The 20,418-nt window shown below is 45.9% G+C and overlaps 1 protein-coding gene across 3 annotated transcripts; it reads left to right on the plus strand.

The window, feature by feature from the left end:
- The first annotated feature begins 3,151 nt into the window (after positions 1-3,151).
- On the plus strand, positions 3,152-19,584 carry POPDC2 (popeye domain containing 2). 3 transcript variants are annotated; one of them, XM_004278529.3, is made up of 4 exons: positions 3,152-3,859; positions 7,952-8,060; positions 13,630-14,041; positions 19,091-19,584. In XM_004278529.3, the coding sequence occupies exons 1-4, from the start codon at positions 3,369-3,371 to the stop codon at positions 19,174-19,176; spliced, it is 1,098 nt and encodes a 365-aa protein (XP_004278577.1). In that variant the 5' UTR covers positions 3,152-3,368; the 3' UTR covers positions 19,177-19,584. The 3 variants fall into 3 exon arrangements, with proteins under 3 accessions (XP_004278577.1, XP_004278575.1, XP_049566117.1); XM_004278527.3 differs by having other exon boundaries at positions 3,163-3,859; positions 13,630-14,183; XM_049710160.1 differs by having other exon boundaries at positions 3,163-3,859; positions 13,630-14,135.
- The last annotated feature ends 834 nt before the right edge of the window (positions 19,585-20,418 follow it).

A 20,418-nucleotide genomic window follows, 5' to 3' on the forward strand; every position in this document is an offset into this window, starting at 1 on the left:
TATTTTCTACCGTGCTTCTGCCTGCATATTTGTGGCTTTCCTTATAAGAACATACCATTTTGACACACAATTTTTCTTTCTTCTTCTATCAAACCTGGTTTTAAAAACAAAGATACAGCTTTTCACTGTATTCCTGTCATAGGTCCCACCCCACAGGCATCACTGTCACTGTCACTACAGGCAGCATGTGGTGTTTATGCCACCCCAGCGGCATACACAAATCCCTGGTAGCAATGAATGAGCCTGCATGTGGACACATATTGACTCCCCAAAGTACCTGGCAAGGTGGTACAGCACAGAGAACCTACAATTTAGAGTCACAATGACCTAGGCTTTAGCCCCTATTCACATACTATCTCTGTCACCTTGGGGATGTTCCTTAACCTCTCTGAGCTTGTTTCTTCCATTAAAAACAAAGTATCATAGGGAGACATGAGGAAACAATAACTGCTTGACAAATGTTAGTACCTTCTGCTCAGATGAGCACATTTGTGGATTGACAAAAAAGGCAGGCTGAGAGCCAGCAGTCAGCTGGTCCGCCTGGCTCTTTAAGGGATCAGGACCAGCCCATTGGTCAGGCTTGCTGAGAAAGATGACCTGTTTTGAAATTCTATCTTGGGCAGAGCCTTGGTTGTTTCTCTGTTCCTGTGCTTCTCATTTCCTTGCTCACAGCTGGCAGAGACAGCCACTCTGACAGCTCAGGGGGTGCATGACTAAGGTGGAGGGATGAGCAGCTGCTGCTTGCTAAAGAGGGTGGCTTGGCCAGGAGGCAGGCAGGTGACCGAAAAGCAGCATATGGAAATTCCCAAACTCCACTGCTGAAATGACATCAAGGACCCAAATGGTTGCTGTGGGAAAGGCTGGGGGCGAGGGCAGCGGAGTGGGGCATGGGGCCTTCTCCAGGAGCTCTCTAGCTCTTTTCCTTTGCCACTGATTTTCCCCCTCAACGTTAGAAAAAAGGGAATAAGATGCACATTTGTTGGTTAGGTGATTGTAATTAAAGAAGAAAAAACCCAGCTTCTTTCAACACGCCGTACATTTTCACACCTCCATGCCTATGCTTCTTCTGCTGTTCTCACCACTAGAAATCCTCTTCTCCCTCTACCTGGCTAATTCAACCTCTGCACCCCAAATTCCTTGTTAGCACCTGTGTCTTCCTTCTTCAATGCCACCTTCCTTCTAGGCTGCCACGTCTCCTAAACTCAACTCAGTTACTATGCTTCCCACAATGAACTGAGGTTGTTTTTTGAGGTATCTCTCCCTTGATAGAGTGAAAGCTCTTGGGAATCTTTGATTCTCTAAGTGCTTGGCTCATAGCAGGCACTCAATGTGTGTTGAGTTGAAAACTTCTACTCCTCTGCATATTTGACAATTCCTAATCTCTCGCTAATTTTACTTAGGTTACTAGCAGTATAATAAAGGTCCCTATGGATCGAGCACTTGAATAGCTCTGGAAGGTTACTGGGTGCCTCCACCCCCTGTCCCCGCCCCCATACCTCAGGGGCTGTAGGAGTAATGGTAGTAAGGAAACAAAATCAAGGAGTCATGTGGAAGCCAGAGGGACATTTCTTAGTTTAGTGTTTGCATATTCCCAGATTTGAAATTGATGACCCAAGGTAGACCCCAGGTTCATCCAGAAGTTCCTGAATGTCCTCAGACTTTCTGGGGGGAGTGGAGTTAGGAGTCATGGATCTCGTCCTGTATTTCCACTAACTGTGCAAACTACTTGGGACACAGCAATAAGATGGATGAGATCAAATCTTGCCTCTGGGACTTCCCTGGTGGCGCAGTGGTTAAGAATCCGCCTGCCAATACAGGCGACACGGGTTCGAGCCCTGGTCTGGGAAGATCCCACATGCCGCGGAGCAACTAAGCCCGTGCACCACAACTACTGAAGCCCGCGCGCCTAGAGCCCGTGAGCCACAACTACTGAGCCTGCGTTCTAGAGCCCACGTGCCACAATTACTGAAGCCCGCGTGCCTAGAAGCCCGTGCTCCGCAACCAGAGAAGCCACTGCAATGAGAGCCCACACACTGCAACAAAGAGTAGTCCCAGCTCACCGCAACTAGAGAAAGCCCGCACGCAGCAACAAAGACCCAACGCAGCCAAAATTAAATAAATAAGTAAATTTATAAAAAAAAAATCCTGCCTCTGTCACTTACTACCTGTGGGAACTTGTTACCTCTCTAAACCTCAGTTTCTTTCAGATGTAGAAGGAGGATAATATTTATTTGGAATGGTTGTGTGATGATTAAATCATGTGTATGTAAAATACCTAATCTACGTCTGCCATTTTGTAGGTGTTCAATAGGTGATGGTTATTATAATTTGCCAGTATTGGGGTGGGTGGGGTGATGGTCTGAGCAATGTATTACCATTGTATTAACTATTACTAGATCCAGATACACACAGGAGAAAGTCAGAATTCAAAAAGCTGCTTTGCATAGCTAATTTTGTTTAATGGTTGTCAAATAAATGCCTATTTCAAATAAAGTCATATTTCCAACGTGACTTCATAAAGGCTTTCAAGGGGTTTTCCACTTCTCACTGTTAGGATTTTTTCTGATAATAGTCCCATACTTTCCGACCTTGAAGTGTCCTCCTACCTCAGGAGAGCCCCCAGCCCTCCCAGAGCGGGCTCTGGACAGTGTCCTGCCTGAGGTGTGACAGTAAATTCTGTGCACACTTTCCCTTTGTCCACCCCCTCACTCACACTCACACACACACACACACACACACTTGCCTCTTTTGCCCCAGGTCTTATCTTGTCCTCTGGGGAGGTATGTTAAGTGCTCTTCCAGCCTGCCTGTGTGCCTGGCCTGTTTTTTCTCACTGCCAGTACCACTTGGATTCCAATTCCAAACATGGTATCCGTCTGGGGTCACCCTTTCTTCTGGTGCCAAGAGAGATGCATTCCAAATGGTGCACAAATGTGCCTCCCGTGCTGGGCTCTCCTCATTCTGTTTGGGGACAACACAAAGCAGGATGTGGCTTCTTTTTTATCCCTCACTGCTGAAGTTTTCAGCCCCATAGTCCTATCTTTTCCTCAGGACAATTTAGGTTTCCTGCCAAGAGCCAAATGTGAAGACTGTCCTAAGAAACTTGGAGCCGTGGACGCTCGTCAGAGCTCTGCGGGGAGGGCCAGAGCCTTGCTGAGGGAAAGAGAAAGAAAGGTTTTCAGTTCTCCATGAAGTGTATTATGTTCTGCCATTCATTCCCCAAGCTAATGCAAGCATTCCTCCCAGGAAAGGTGGAGCTGGTGGGGAGAAGCCAATGGTGAGATGACATCTGAGAGGACAGGCTAACCCATTTCCTGAATTTCCCACGTGGGGACAGTCTTAGAGCCCGACAGGCTTTGAGGCCCGAAGATGAGCAGCAACGGCAGCGCAGTGGGCCAGCTCCTCTGGAGCAGGCCGCTGTGCGTCGGCTGGAGGCGGGACCAGGAAGGGGCTGTCTACCACCTGGCCACCTGCCTCCTGCTCCTGGGCTTCATGGGGGGCAGCGGGGTGTATGGGTGCTTCTACCTCTTTGGCTTCCTGGGCACGGGCTACCTGTGCTGTGTGCTGTGGGGCTGGTTCGACGCCTGCGGCCTAGACATCGTCCTCTGGAGCGTGCTGCTGGCGACTGCCTGCGTGCTCCAGCTGGCACACCTGGTGTACCGCCTGCGTGAGGACACCCTCCCCGAGGAGTTCGAGCTCCTCTACAAGACGCTGTGCCTGCCCCTGCAGGTACCCCTGCCAGCGTACAAGGAGATCGTTCGCTGCTGCGAGGAGCAAGTCTTGACTCTGGCCACGGAGCAGACCTACGCCGTGGAGGGCGAGACACCCATCGACCGCCTGTCCCTGCTGCTTTCTGGCCGGTAAGCCGCTGGGTCAATGCCCAGCATTTCTTCCCCACACCCACGCTTCTCATTTCCCAGTGCCTCCCTTTCCATTTCATGTCCCTTCCACTGAGGAAGGATGTGGCAAGTCAAACAAACCAAAATAGATTTTTCTAAGCATGCGCTTTGCTTCCCCTTTCTTAGCATTTTCCATGAGGAAACTAGCTCATGAGGCACCTTGGTTGGCAGGAAGGATTGTATGTGCACTTGTGCTGGGAGGTGGGGTGAGTGTTTCTTGAGCCTGGGTGTGAAATGACCACACCACACACACACGCCAGCATGTCATGTCTAAACTGCAGCAATATCTCTGTAAGCTTTGGAAAACTGGACATTTCAGTAAGATTAATTCATTCCTTCCATATGCATTCAACATTTGCTAAGTGCCAAGTATGTACAAGAAACAGTGCCAAAACAGAGGGGGTTTCCTGTAACCCCTGTTCCCTCCAGGGCATCAAAGATCTTGGGGAATATCCCACACAGATTCTATGGTAAAGCCATTCTTTTTTGCGGTACGCAGGCCTCTCACTGTTGTGGCCTCTCCCGTTGCGGAGCACAGGCTCCGGACGCGCAGGCTCAGCAGCCATGGCTCATAGGCCTAGCCGCTTCACGGCATGTGGGGTCCGTGGGATCCTCCCGGACCGGGGCACAAACCCGTGTCCCCTGCATCGGCAGTGGGACTTTCAACCACTGCGCCACCAGGAAAGCCCTGGTAAACCCATTCTGTATATACCCAGGTATGGAGCAGGAATACCTCTTGTCCACTTTTCCACTTCCAATTGTTCTATTGAGATTCTTACAGACAAAGAAGTAAAGTGCTATAAACCTGCGGGCCAGACAGTGAGGGAGGAGTAGTGATGCCCACGTGTGTCTCTTTGAGTATATGGTGGAGACAACTGGTTGACATCTTTTAAGGAGGCTGACAGTCAGACCTTAGCAGAAATAGGCTTTGTCAGGATTACTGTATGCCTGGTCAGGCTGCATGCGAGCATTGGCCATTGACTGATCTCTTCTGAACAAATATACCATGGAGCTCTGTGCTGCACAGTTGGTAGGAAATTGTGAATTCTTTGAAATATTGCCCTAGTGGGACTTGTATGTGGAGCTAAGCATCTGACAGTAAGCATCTTAACCTGGTATGTACTTGGGCTGGCTCTGTGGAAAGCAAGTAGAGTATTTCAAAAGTTTTGTCCTTAATTTCCTCTTTCCTGCTTTCTTGAGACCAGGAGAATGTGGTAGAAAGACAAGAAAGTAATCAGAAGGGTCTGATTCCAAAAAAATAAGAAAGAAACCAGATAAGACCACCAGCCATAGTGGGGAAAAAAAGGAGTTTGACATTGATGATGATGGTACTACAACAACTACTGCTACTAGTAATAATATGCATTTATGTATTAATGTATAGAATCAAAGTGTGATGTATACATGTTTTTATTTTGTTTGGAGTCTGAGGTCCTGGGTTGAATGAGCTATGAGGTTTTGTGATGTTTCATTTCATTGATGGGTGAACTGAAGTGTAAATAAACCATACATCAGGATTATTGTATGGTTCAGGTATCTTTTATATAATGGATTTACCATGAACTTGTAGAAGACCACATCCCTGTGAAGAGGAGAGGGGGCCTTGCCCTCTCAGTGTGGCTTTTCCTATTATACTTAGCATCCAAAACCTGAGTCAAAAATTAGACAATTTTGATATTTTTCTTGCCTTACAAGGTTTGGAGTAAGAGTTTTGTTTTGATATCTTTCAACGTCATCCTGTCTCAACTTTGCTAAGTTGGAGCTGGGGAAAGGGGCTTCTAGTCTATATGACCAGCCTCCAGCTTTAAAGGAGAATCATCGTACCTTTGGCTGGTGAGGTACCAAACACCTCAAAGCAGCAGACAAGAACTCCATGCCAGGAAATGGAGGCTTCTTGTGGAGACCTCCCCAGTTCACGTGCAGACTCTCACCTGGAGCGCTTTGCTGAAATCTCAGACATCCTTTTCGTTTTATTTTCATAAGGCAATCAATCCCTTTCAAGACTCAGAAAGGCAAAGTGACTTCCTCAAAGTTCATCACCCTGTTAAGCTGTGCTTACTGTTGGAGATTTTCTCTCGTATACAATCCCAAGCATGAACTCCTGAAGAGGCAACTAACTGTCTAAGCTCTTCTTGGAGGATGAAATTACCTGATGTCCAGGAGATCAAGAAGGAAGAGGAGACTCAAACTACAAAGGATACAATATACAATGTGAATGGTTTCAGGGAGTCATGCAGGCTCATTAGATGTTACTCACACTGTAAAATCTTGTCCCTCCTCAGTGGCTTGCTTGGGTGTCCAGATTCCTTGCCTGGGGAGAGGACAGGAGGATCTGATGTGTGTGGCAGCAGCCTCATTTCTTTCCTGTTGTCTTTCTTCCTTTGTTAGAGAAGCTTTTCTTTGAGGTTTTGGTCCCATTTATGGTGACACAGTGAGTTCATTTGTTTGATCGTTCCTTCCTTCTTCCTTTCCTTTCTCCCTTCCTTCTTCCCTCCCCCTTTCCAAAAATATTTATGAAGAGGGCTAGGGACTAGGGATCTTGTGTTAAAAAATGAAAAATAGGGCTTCCCTGGTGGCGCAGTGGTTGAGAGTCCGCCTGCCAATGCAGGGAACACGGGTTCATGCCCCGGTCCGGGAAGATCCCACATGCCACGGAGCAGCTGGGCCCGGGAGCCATGGCCACTGAGCCTGCGCGTCTGGAGCCTGTGCTCCGCAACGGGAGAGGCCACGACAGTGAGAGGCCCGCGTACCGCAAAAAAAAAAAAAGAAAAGAAAAATATTTTCCTTGTACTCAGGAAGCTTACAGTGTATGAAGAGAGGTACTCATTCATGTTTGACATAGTGGTGAATAACAGACATAGTATTTCCAAGGAGAAAGGCAAAGTGCAATGAGAGCATTTAAGCAGTGGACGTAACTTTCCTGGGGCAGCCAGACAAGACTTCCTGGAGAAAGGAATGTTTAAGCTGAGGCCTGAGGAGAAGGTGGGGATTGGGAGGAGAGGCAGCTGGAGGGGACAGAATATGTGAAGACTGTGAGGTAGGAGAACGCGGCACATCATCTTTCCTTGTATCCTTTCATTACTCAGGGAAGTTCTGATGGCCATCTACACATATTGATAGGTCTTGTAGGAGCAGGTGCATTTCTGCCATCAGAGAGTGTACGTTGACACCACATCTTGGGCTTGGTTTGAGACCTACGTCCCCTTCTGTCTTCCATCTTTAGGTTGTCAGATAATACGCAATAATTTATTAATTGATGGTGGTCTTTGGTAATTTGCACACATACATATATATCTAGGCATTCACTAGGAGCAAGGTGTGGAGTGCTAATATCCCCTCGGCCAAAACGTAATCACATGGCTCTACCTCATGGCAAGGTGGGTAGGGAAATGTAGTTTAGCCGGGCAGCCATGAACCCAGCTAAAATTCCAAATATGGAGGAAGGGAAAAAGCAGATATTGGAAAACAATTCCACACTGGATTTCTCAGATCTCCATCCCCATTCTGATCTGCTTCTCAATATCCTATTCATCCTTCAAAACTCAGCTCAAATATCATCTTTGAGAAGTCTGCCACTTGGAGAGAACTAAGGTCTCTCCATCGTCTAGTCTCCTGTCCCACAGTAGCACACGCTGACTTACAGCCAGTTATTTATGTACCTGTGGCTTCCACTAAATTGTGACGTCTTTAAAGGCAAGGATCAGATCATCTCCATATTCCCAGATTTCCAGGAACACAGAAGGTGCTCCACACATAACTGTTTAGCCAATAAAGCTCCAGAAAAAGTGGAACAGTAGCTCCTTTCAAATGGACAGGATGTACCTTAGAGATCTTTTTGATCTGCCCCCTCTGCCTGATAGAGGAACCTTCTTTCCCAGTATAACTCACTTTAGAGGAGAGGTTGAGGCTGAGACTCTGAGTTTTCGGGGAAAAGTGGAAAAAGTCCATACTAGACCCTAATAATTTTCCACTTTTTAACATGTAACTTAGACTTCAGAGAGGATTCGGGTAGCCACTTCCCTTTTCCCACAGTCTCTTCTCTCCCTTTGCCAGGGTTCGCGTGAGCCAGGACGGGCAGTTTCTGCACTACGTCTTTCCTTACCAGTTCATGGACTCTCCCGAGTGGGAATCGCTGCATCCCTCTATGGAGGGGGTCTTCCAGGTAATAGGGAGCCCCATGGCAGCACCGCCCCAGACCATCCCACTGTAACCCAGCAATATCCCTGCCTCCGTCTTTCCCCTCTTACATCTGTCATTTGAACCACTGCCAATATGATGCTCGGGGTGGAAGCACTCTCCTCCTGTGGGAAAAGTGCCTGGCAGAGGAAGGGTGGGGTAGGGAGGTGCAGACCCCTGAAAGGGGGGCTATGTCACTCCTATGCCTAAAACTCTTCCAGAAGACCCCAGTGACCACAAGATAAAAGCCCACACTCCTTAGGGAGTAACTTAAGACCTTTAGTGACATCCAGCCACATCTCCAGCCCCTTCCTTCCTCACAGTTCCTGCTCATACCAGCCCTACCGAACTACTAGTTCTTCCCTAAACACACCACATTGTTTTGCAATGGCCATGCCTTGGCTCCTACTGTCGCTTCTATCTGAAATGCACTTTCCTCACCCAGAGGAGGCTATGGCATCTCACTTCCTCTGAGGCCTGCCCAGGCTGACCTCACCAGCTTCCCCCCCACCCCGCCCCCCACACACACCGCCTACATGCCTCTTCTATTCCATTTACCATGCTGACTGTGCACATGTCTCTAATGATTTGGTTTCCCTTCTGTCTTTCGCATAGTAAACTCCCTGAGGTAGAAATCTGGGCTCTCCTCTCCATCTTCAGGCTCCAAAGGGCAATACCTTGTGCACAGTAGTAGGTGTTCAGTAAAGGTTCGCTGAACTGGCTCGGCAGCGGGCAGTTGGTGTCTCAGAGGGCTCCAGAGGACATCATATACACACTCCAAGTTCAGGGCCTGGGTGCTAGAGCCCTCCTCTCTTCTCTGCCAGTCCTTCAGATTTCAGTTACCTTCTTTGTAGTTCTCACTTACTGAATGGCTAGCACGTGGCAGGCACTACCTATTTTATTGCCTTATTGATTCTCACAACTGTCCTCTGGGTGGAATGTTGTTATTAACATGTTTAACAGATGAGGGAACTAAGGCTTAGAAACCTCAAGTAATTTGCCCAAGGTCATCTAGAAAGTGGCAAAGCCAAGTGGCCTGACACCACTATTTCTATTCTTTTTTAAAATGGGAGGTTTACCAGGAGAGTGGAGTTTACCCATACCCACCATTATAGGTACTCCTCTGTCCAGATAGTTTGCCAGTACTGGGTTCCCTGTGTCTCCTACCAGTTCTATCAGGGAGCCCCTCAGGCGAGCATTTGAGCCAACCCCAGAATAGACACATGCCAGGCAGTGCCACCTGGCTGGGCCTGCTTCCGCCCCACCCTGACTCTTGGCTCTGTGAGGACAGAGCCTGAGAAGCAATCCTGATCCCACTGCCTAGACCACCAGCCACAGATTCCCTCTGAACGTGCTTCATCCACCACACACTGACGTCTTCTCCAAGCCGCCCAGCAGTCTCCTTTGAGAACCCTCCCAGGACCATAAGAACCCTCAGGAGGCCTGAGTCAGGTCCTGAGCCAGCCAGGCCAGGCTCTGTTTCTGACACTGAAACTGAGAAACAGGTGGTGGATAAGCCGGGCGTCCTCCCCTAAGTTATGCTTGAAAGGAAGGGCTGTGACCCCAGATGGCCTCTCCGTCATCTGAGAGGGATGTAGGGACTGTTATATTTCTCCCATTTGTATTTTTAGCATGCATCCCCATTGGGAGCAATGAGATCCACATATTTGCTCTTGGCTCTGTGAAGTCCCATTTCCTCTTTGCAAATGTCAAGTGTTGTCTCGGGTTGTAGTTCATCTTGTCCTTGCCTTTGCAATTGCATAGTCTTTGTTGACTAATAGGGAATCCACAGTGACTGAATCATAATTCTTACTGAGTTTACCACAAGGGAATCAACATTCCATCACACCTCTCAAGAATTCAATTAAGAATTTATTGACTGTTAAGCACTGTGACCCTTTCATTAGTCACCAAGAACATAGCATGGGAGGGATCACACAAAAATCAGCATTATTTCTCCCACTTGCATCATGTTTTACTGGACCCAAGGTCTCTTTACGTACGTCAGCTTATTTAATCCATTCAACCAGCTTCAAAGGTGAGGATTAAAGAAAGAGCTGGTCAAAACCTTATTACAGACATGTGCATGTGTATGTGGGAATCAGTCAAACCACTGGTTTCCTGAAGACCTTTAGGAAGGATTTTACATAGGACATGAGAAAATGACATCAGGTTGTTTTGCAACATACAAGATTGGTAGTCTTCACCTGATTTCATTCATTCACTTCAGTAGTATTTATTGAGCAGTTATTGTAACCTGGGCACTATCTTTGTTTTTTCTTTTTGGCCATGCCATGTGGCATGTGGGATCTTAGTTCCCCAACCAGGGATTGAACCTGTGCCCCCTGCAGTGGAAGCGCAGAGTCCTAACCACTGGACCGCCAGGGAATTCTCATCTGGGCACTATTAAAGGTGCTCGGAATATATCAGTCAACACAACAGATGAAGGTCCCTGCCTTCATGCAGTTTACATTCTAGTAGGGGAGACAAAAAATAAGCCATCGACATAATGAATAAGTAAATTATGTAATATGTTAAAAGATAATAACTTCTAGTAAAAAAAAAAATAGAGTAGTGTAATTAAGGGAGAGATATAGTTGACCCTTGAACAACACAGGAGGTAGCGGCGCCAACCCTTCACGCAGTAGAAAATCCACGTATAATTTATAGTCCAACCGCCAAATATATGTTCCCCCATATCTGGGGTTCCACATCCTCAGATTCAACCAACTGGCCGATTGTGTAGTACTTTAGTATTTACTATTAAAAAAAAAAATCCCCATTTAAATTGACACACACAGTTCAAACCCGTGTTGCTCAAGGGTCAACTGCAGTTGCAATTTTAAATGGGGTGTTCACGGAAGTCTTTGTTGAATGGGTGCCATTTGAGCAAAGACCTGAAGTGATTGGTAGTGTGAGCTCTGAGAATATCAGGGGGAACAGCATATTAGACAGAGGGAAGAGCCAGTGCAAAAGCTGGGTGGTGGGAAGGACTAGCATGTTTGAGGTTCAGAAAGGAGGCCAATGTGGCTGGAACAGAGAGAGGGAGGGGAGAGAATAGTAGGAGAGGAAGTCAGAGAGGTGATATGGAGCCATATCGTCTAGGGCCAGAGCATATATTTTCTAGATAGAGCCAAAAGGATTTCCTAACGCATTGGATGTAGTGCATGAGAGAAAGAGGATTAAGAAAACCTCTAAGACTTTTGACCTGAGCAACTGGAAGGATGGAGCTGCTATCAACTGAGATAAGGAAGCCTACGATAGTATCGTCTTTGTGAGAAGAGAGGAAGTCCAGTTTGGGGAGTGCTAGATTTGTGTCATCTATGGACATTTAAATTGGAGACACTGCATAGGCAGTTGCATATTTGAGTCTGAAATTAAGGAACAAGGTCTGAACTTGAGACATAAGTCTGGAAGTCGTAGCACACAGATGATATTTAAAGCCATTGGATCAGACAAGATCACCAAGTGAGTGCGTGTAGACAGAAAGGGGGTTCAAGAATCCATTAACTCTGGGAAACTCTAGTGTTTAGAATTTGGAGGGGAAAAGAGGAAGCAGCAAAGGAAGCTGAAAGGGACCAATCAGGAGATTATACCAGGAGAGTATGGCATCCTGGGAACCAAGTAAAAAGTATTAAAGAGGAGAGACTGAATGCTATGAAAACTGATTGTCAGACTCAGCAATGTAGAGGTCATTGGTGACCTTGCCGGGAACAGTTTGTGGACCACTGGGGCAAAGCCTTGCTGGCTGAAGAGAGAGTGCAAGAGGAATTGGTAACAGCAAATATAGACAACTTTTTCATGGAGCTTTGCTGAAAAGGAGAGCAAATCAATGGAGTGTTAGATAGCGAAGGAAGTGAAGTGAAGAAAAAGGATTTTAATTTTAAAATTTTGATTTATTTTAAGATGGAAGAAGTAACAGCATGTTCACAAGAATGCCCACGGTCTTCGTGTTCAGCTTTGAGGACGCTGTTTGCGTCCAGATTAGCTCTTACGCACACCCACTTCATGTGCAGCACACTTATTTCTTGTTTGGGAATTGTTACTAAGTACATCGAAAGTACAGGTTATGGCAGATGTGACAATTACTTGCTGAACCAAATTAGTAATGGATGGATTGTGAGTAATAATTCTTTCCCATGAGGCAACAAACCCGGAGAGATTAAGCAATTCATCTGATGTCACACAGCTAGTAAAGCGGTAAAGCCAGAACTTGAAACTTGTTTCTGGTCTTGATGAGTTAATTTAGAGCCCTGACTTCAGTGCTGATGATTGAGGGGAGAGGAGGGGGAGTTCTGGAGGCAAATAAATAAAAGGATTATATACGATCTCTAACAAAGAATGTTTGGAAAGCCAACCCTACCTTTAATGAGACGACCCACATAAAGGATTTAACACAATGCCAACATGTGGTCGCCTCTCAGTAAATGTCAGCTGCTGTCCTCCCTCATTTCCACTGTCTCGATTCACAAATCTTCATCTTGAGCTCTGCCAACCTGCTCACGTTTAAAGTATTATGGCCAGAGTATAAAGAATCGTGTGATTCCACACCTTTTTCCTTTACTGTCCTAAGCATGTTTTCATTTGAAACCTAGCTTTACCATCATTGTTTTAACAAGGTTTATCAAGCACCTACTCTGTGCTGGGCACACGTTATTGACCCTGCAAGTGTAACTTAGCTTTGTATCACGGGCACATAGCGAGTGCCCAGAAATTTCTAGATGTCTAAATAAATGGAGAGTGGGGTGTCCTTCTACTTTGTGCTCTTAAGAGTTCCTCTTGGGACTTCCCTGGAGGTCCAGTGGTTAAGACTCTGTGCTTCCAATGCAGGGCGCACGGGTTTGATCCCTGGTCGGGGAACTAAGATCCCGCATGCCGCAAAGTGGTGGCCCCCCAACCCCAAAAAAAGAGTTCCTCTTCCTCTGTGCCCTTTTTCTGACTTCAGTCATCAGATCCATTTGGTTACTTGTAGGGCCCAAGTCAAGGGCAGCTCATGGGCCTGAATCCCAAGCCAGCATTCTGTCCAATGGATGCAGCCTGGCTCTTCTCTCACTGAAATTCTTTCCAACTCTTTTTTGTGTCCCCACTCCAATATATTATTTCTTTTTGTCCTTAAAAAAAAACTGTCATCAGCATCCTGAACTTTCTTCTGAGCACTAGGAGGCCCTTTTTCTCTCCTGTAATTACAGCAGGCTCAGAACCTTCTGTAGCCGTTAGTGAGATCAGCCATGGGACACAGAGTAGGAGAGCTAGGAGACCGGAGGTGGACACTGAGGCTCTAGGAGGTGAAGGCCCAGCAAGTGAAGGGCTGATCTCAGGGCTCCTGACAAGAGCACCCTCCACACACACACAACCACCCCCCACCTCCTGTTGTGTCAGTGCACGCAGTAAACGTCGGTCATAGGAACTCTTCCAGGCAAGGCCATGGAGAGCTACTTCCACAGCTTCTTCAGAAAAGTGCAGCAGTTTGCCAAGTAATCGCTATATTTCTCTGTGCTAAGCATGGACACATTTTCTAGTTTCAACCTTTACTCTCTGCTCCTGACCCCTCTCAGGTCACTCTGACAGCCGAGACCGAATGTAGCTACATTTCCTGGCCCCGGAAAAGTCTCCACCTCCTTCTGGCCAAAGAGCGATACATCTCTTGCCTCTTCTCAGCCCTGCTGGGCTATGACATCTCGGAGAAGCTCTACGCTCTCAATGACAAGCTCTTTGCTAAGTTCAGGCTGCGCTTCGACATCCGTCTCCCCAGCCTTTACCATGTCCTAGGTCCTGCTGCCCCAGATGCAGGACCAGAGTCTCAGAAGGATGACAAGGACGTCCGTGAGCCTGCCGCATCCCCCTCTCCTCAGGCCCTGCCCACATCTGTCCAGCAAACACCCCCTAGCTCCCCACCTCCAGCGTCTACCAACCCTCCTGCACCTCCTCCCTGGGTCAGGATGTCCAGGCCCGACAGCAGCGTCCTGGGTGAGGACTCTACCAGTCTGGTGCTGGAGGATTTTGAGGAGGTGTCAGGATCAGAATCGTTCATGGATTATCAGAGTGATGGGGAGTACATGAGGTGAGGGGAGAACTAACATGGGCACAGCTGCCGGGCTCAGGATCCTGTGTAAGTACTCAGAAGGCAGCTGTCACTTTCTTGCCAACAGCTGGCCTTAACTGGGTTTGTAAGGGCAAAAAATCGTTTCATGGAGCCTGTCCTCCCAAGGATTCCCAGAAAGTGGCATTAACCCAACCCTGCAGATAGCAACTCACTCCTGGTGCATGCAAAGCATGAGAGGTTTTTTTTAATTTTTTTTTTTGACGCATCCCTTATTAAGTGTGATTGCAGTTTTGAAAGTGGGCTGGCTTGGTCAACATTTTGAGCAAGCAGATAGGTTGCTAATTTTTTTTTGCAAGGTTGTGCTAATAACTAAGGCCACAGCTAAGACTAAAGGGGATTTTATTTGTGGCATGCATTTTAAAGGATTTTTTACAAAGCTGACATGGTTCTAATTTCTAATGGTTCTTCTTGGCATACAGTCAGCTCTGGAAAGCAGTCATTACTTAGCCTGGATTGGACAGGTACCTCTGCTAACATCGAGTATTTCCAAGAGGCTTGTGATTAGAGGCTAATGACTCTGGGAGGAAAATGTCCCCACCTTGCTCTCCTCTGGGCCAGTGGAAAGTGTGTTATTTGCTCAGGCACAGGACTGGACACTGCTGTGACTGAATATCACTATGATAGGGTGACTTTCCCAGAAAACCACACCTGCGGGAGGTAGAGTGGGCGTAATCTGGGTGGGACTAACGTGCAGGATTTCCCTCACACCTTAGGAGAGTGTACAAGAAAGTGTGTGCTGAGCAGTAACTGTTCCCCCTGGCTGCTCTCACAATACTGTGTGACTTATCCCTCTAGGACTCCAGCCAACCATGGTGCAGGCCTGGCTTTTCCTGAGGAAAATCCCACTGTTCCCAATTTGGAACGCATTTCCAAGGTGGGGGAGGGTTAGCTAAGAGATTAATCATTCTTTAGGAAACACTGACTATTTTCCCAAGAAACTAGTTCAGTGAGGAAGGCATTTAGGGTACTTGAGGTAAGTAAGTGAATGTTTGTATATTTTGAAAAGCAAGTCATATAAATGATGAAAGAGGCAGAGAGGCAAATGATAAAAGGTTAGCTATTTGGTTTCATAGGTGTGGAATTGATAATCTATGGAAGCAGAGTCCTTACAACCAGCGTCTAGCACCTGAGATCACTTTCTTGACCTCCTCCATTTGTGTTGTCCTCTCCTGTTGCCTCCTTCCCACTGTGCCCTACTCGCCCACCCCCACCAGTGCATATGGATTCTGTCCTGTGGGTCCCTCTCTTTGTCCAACACACCTACCCACCTGCACACACTCTGAACTCACAGCAGCTCCCTGTGTCCTCATGTCCTTCCTGGCTTTCTTCTCTTTTTCCAGCTCTATTTGTTCTCCTCATTCTCCCTTCCTTCTGACTTCTGCTCAGTCCTTGGTTCCCTCAGTTTGCTGCTCTTAAGAAGAAAAAGGCCTGTTTCTTCTTCTCGGTTAATTTCCCCTCTCCATATTTGTCCTCCACGTCTTCCCCATTTTACTGTTGCTGTATTTATCTCTCTGTTGCCTTCTTCCCATTTGCCCCACTTCCTATTTTGCTCTGTCTCTTCTTCTTCCTAAGCTGCCCTGTATCCCCAACTTAGTTTTTAATCCTGACTCTTCCAAGATCAGTACCTCTCCCTCTGCCTATAAAGAAAACCATTCAAGTGAAGGTGTGAAAATTCCCACCTTTGATGGCTACACATCTTACGCATGAGTTATCCCAAACGTTAAGAGGCAGGCGGGGTTGTAAACAAGAAAGAGACCCACACTGGGAGCCCGAAGTCCTGGCTGCTATGTCTGGCTCTGCTACTGATTGAAAACCACACAACCTCACTGAACCTTGCTTTCTTCATGTGAGTGTGTTGGCCCAGCTGGCCCCCAAAGGCCCTCCTGGGTTTATGTGAGAAGGCAAAGGATGCGCTGTTCAGAGGAGGAAAGAGAAGCAGCCAGTCAACAGTATAATAGACACGAGCCCCAGGACATCAGCGTGTCTTCCAGCAAGAACTCGCTGCTGTATTTCACTATGATTTCTCTTGTGACTTGGGACTGTCCTCCGCCCTGCTGGGTGGTAGGTCCTGCTTGACTAGGAGTTCTCTCCATTCTGTACCTGTGAAGAGTCTATCACCTACCACGTGATGACAGTGCAGGGCGGTCACGACTCCATCTCCCAGGTCCTCCACCCTTAATACTATTGCATAAAAGACCTCTTTCCAAATTCAGACTTTTCTGAGGCTCAAGATGAGAAAACTGCTAACCTAACTCACTTTCTAAAGTACTAGTATTTGTAGTATAAAGAGAGTAGGTTTTTAAATGTTCTTTGGCTTAAGGTAATAGAAAGGGAAAAACACATTGTTTACTTCCACAGAGTTTTCAGAACAACTTGAAAACGTGATCAAATCGGCCAAATTTTAGACAGCTTTCAATTTAGTCTGTGATAATGGGATAATTTAACCCGGAGACCTTTTCCTCGAATTGTGTTTTAGGGTGTTTGGTTTGACTATTTGCCATCAAACTCCTTTTAGTGTTATTACTGTAATGAATAAGCATAGTCCCTCATGATTGGTAGCAATTTACTCGTTTCCTTTCTAAAGCAGGGCACAATTCACCATCTAGTCCCTGGCTCTTCAATGACCAAAATTGTAAGCTCATTGCTATTCATCCCCGCCCAGCACTTACATAAGAGGCATGAAGCTGACTGGATTCTGCATTGTCAGGACACAGTTTCATCACACTGACGCCAGCACTTGTCCCTCACAACTAAAAATAGTCAGAGGTTCTACTGGAGCTTATTTTTGAAGAGAGCACATTTTTCAGTTTGGTGGTGCCCAGAATTATCCACAATTGGGTGCTACTTTTTCTAATATGCAAAGCAGTGCTGTTGGATAATGTATTCATGCAGGGTCTTACAGTTAGACCTCAAATTAACCCTGCCTTCACTAGAATCTTTCCAGTTAATTCTATGAACACACTCCACAATGCTCCATTTGATGTCTTACTTAAGGAGATGCTCAATGAATGCATCTCTGAAGTGGTCAGTTAAGTCAGATAATGAGTCCATTATCACAAATTAACTGAAAGCTGTCTGAAATTTGGGCAATTTTGCTTATGTTTTCAAGTTGTTCTGAAGACTTTGTGGTTTGAAAGTAAATACTATATATTGTTTCCTTTCTATTATTTAAATAAACAAACAAATGAGAAACAGATTACAACATGGAGGCTAATTGTGGTCAAGGAAAGAGGCCAGGACCAGGACACAGTACCAAGGCCACAGAACCAATTCAACAAACATTCACTGAGTATCCACTGTGTATTTCAGGCACTGTGCCAGGTAATCACATTATGAGTAATCATGAGTAACAGTTGGAAGAATGTAAGATGCTTAATCTGCAAGAGGTGGACAAGAGTAATACCTTCGAATTTTGAAAAGAAGAGGAATTACAATTTCCCTTAATTTGGTGAAGTTCTTGAGGACAGAAATGAATTAAGGGCTGGAAGCTATAAGGAGAGGATTTTAGCTCAGTATTAATAATGGATTTGCCTCAAAGAGCAGTGAGTTACCTGTCACTGGAAGAATTCAAATAGGGATCAGAAGAAATCTTCTCAGAGGTTTTTTTAAGGTGATTCAAGCTCTGAGAGAAGGATGCCTTAGGTTATTGCTATTAAGGTGCCTTCTAACTCCGTGATGCTATGATTCTGTGATTCTAAGATGTGACTCTAGTCCTGCCAGTTAACCACCTTCAAGAGAAGTTCCTCATCTGCGAAACAGGGCTAGTAGTCTCATAGATAATTAATACCTACTGATAAGTAGATAGGTAGCCTCTGTCTACCTTACTAGGTTGCTGTGAGGAGTAATTGAGATAAAGTACACAAAGGCAATTTGTAAGCTATAAAGCACTAGTTTAATGTATAAGGTATTTTAAAATTCTGTTCTGTATAGATTTATTTAACAAACTCCTCCCCACGCTGCCCCTGCTTCTCTCTTCCACTCCCTACCCCTTCTCCTCTGAGATACATGATTTCCCACCTTAGTTCCTCCAGTCTGGTATTCCAAGGAAGGTAGCAGCTGAAAGGATCCCCTGACAACAAAAGGAACAGCAAAAAGGTGGTGATCCAAAGAAAGCACACACTAGCTCCTTGGCCCCTGAATAACGATGCTATAGCCAGACCTTCACCTGTTTTATTTGCTCAGGAGAGACTGATCACAGTCACACTATATTCAGGCTCTTTCCCTCGGAAGTGGCCGTAAGGTGCTTAGTTAGCTGTCAGTGTTGTTAAATAGCATGTTTCTCCCAGAACCACTAGAAAGCCTCCTGGGGCAGAAGACTTGCCCTTGAAGGTGGCATGGCAGGAGCTGCCTGGGGCCTCAGGGTCTGGGTCTCTAGATGGTAGCTCTACTCGACCTGCCAAGGCTCCGTGTTCAGGCAGGTAAGTTAGAGGCAGCAGTTCCCTCCCTGCCCTCGGGATCCCAGCAGCCTACAACCAGGGCCCACCCCCAGGTTATTCTTCTACTTCTGTTTTACAGGCCTCATTTACCTATCCCTCTCTTTGTAAAAATAAAAGACAGCGTTTTATAAAACTCACCAATTTTCTATGCAGATTTTTGAGAACTCATTCCGTAATGTTAGGTAGGATTCTTCATAGGAAGCGTATAGATTCTTCATAGGAAGCAACTGAAGTTGATCTCTTGGTCTCTTCTCCTATAAAATGAGAGGACTGGACTATATAACTTCAAAGCTGACTCACCCTAATATTCTAGAAGGAAATGATTCAAAGATACATCTGCCCCTATTATGTTAGGCATTGGGTACAGTTAAAATATTGGGAACTGGTAGAGGGAAAAAAGACGCGAAAAGAACCCTGTGAAGTTATGCGAGCTATCTGGAGCCACAGTGCTGAAATCCTTCCTCTGTCTTTCCACAGCTTCTAGAACTCCTCTCCAGAGCTACTCTCAAGTTATGTCCAGGGGACGGGCCCCCTTGGCTCCAACTCTGACTCCTGAACTGTAAGGATCAATGGGCCATCCTTTTCTCTGGCCACATTAATCCTCACAGGAAGGTGACTCGTGTGCACACCCCTCTTCTCACCCACTGGAAGGCTCTCAGGCAAGGTCGGAGCAGACACAGAAGATGCTAAAGTGCTGCAGCCACACCAAGGCCCCCGAGTGACTTTTAGAACTTCGCCTTCACCAGGCTTCCTTCCCAGAGAAGGCATCCCAAAGTGCAAAAGCACAGATTCTATCCTTTACTAACTGCAGAATCTCAGGCAAGTCACATAGCCTCTCTGAGTGTCTGTAAAGTGGGGATTATAAAACCCAGTTCACAGGGTTGTGAGGATTCAATGAGTTGATTCAGGTAAAGCACCTAGGACATGGCGTGGCACCTAGTAAGCACTCAATAAATCACTCATTTCCTTTCCTTATGTTGTTTCTTTCAGCGTTCTGAAAATATCAATGAAGTCAGCTATCCAAGAAGTTTTCACTGTTTTTATCTTGTTTTATTTAAAAATTTTTTTCATTAAGGTTCAACATAGGGAAGTAGAAATTTTAGAACCTAGTTTGCCATTAAGCTTTTAAGTTCAACTTACAAATCTTTCCCTCTATTTATGACCCTAATATTAAACAGTAGTTTTTAGAGGGATTTTTACAAATCTATTTAATTAAATTTCCTTAAACATTTTAAAGTAGACTTACAAATTTAACATATTCTATTTTATTTTTTTCCCCAAAATACTGCCACATGTATTCTGGTTACCTATTGCTGTGTAATATTCATCCCTAAAGCAGTGAGTTAAAATCATCACGATACTTTGTTTTGCTCACAAAAGTGGGGCTTGGCTGGGCTCAGCTGGGCTGTTTGCACTCAGGGTTTCTTGTGTTGTTGCATTCAGACAGTGACTACAGCCAGAATCACCTCAAAGGCTTCTTCATGCATGTGTCTGGGGCCCAGGCTGGGAAGACTCAAACTAGCTGAGGGCTGAAACAGCTGGGAATCCTTGGGCAACCCTTGCTCTCTCAAGAGTTTGTTCATTTTATTGCTGTATAGTACTCTGTTGTGTGAATATACCACAATCTACTTATCCATTCCACTACTGATAGGTGTTTGGGTAGTTTCTAGCTTGGGGCAATTACGAATAGTGCTACTATGAACATTCTTGAACTTATCTTTTGGTACACATATGTACACATTTGGGGGGTATATACTGGAATTACTGAGGCATTGGGTATGTGTATGTTCAACTATAGTAAATAC

Source organism: Orcinus orca, chromosome 5 (genome assembly GCF_937001465.1).
Source record: "Orcinus orca chromosome 5, mOrcOrc1.1, whole genome shotgun sequence".
In the NCBI taxonomy this organism is placed as follows: domain Eukaryota; kingdom Metazoa; phylum Chordata; class Mammalia; order Artiodactyla; family Delphinidae; genus Orcinus; species Orcinus orca.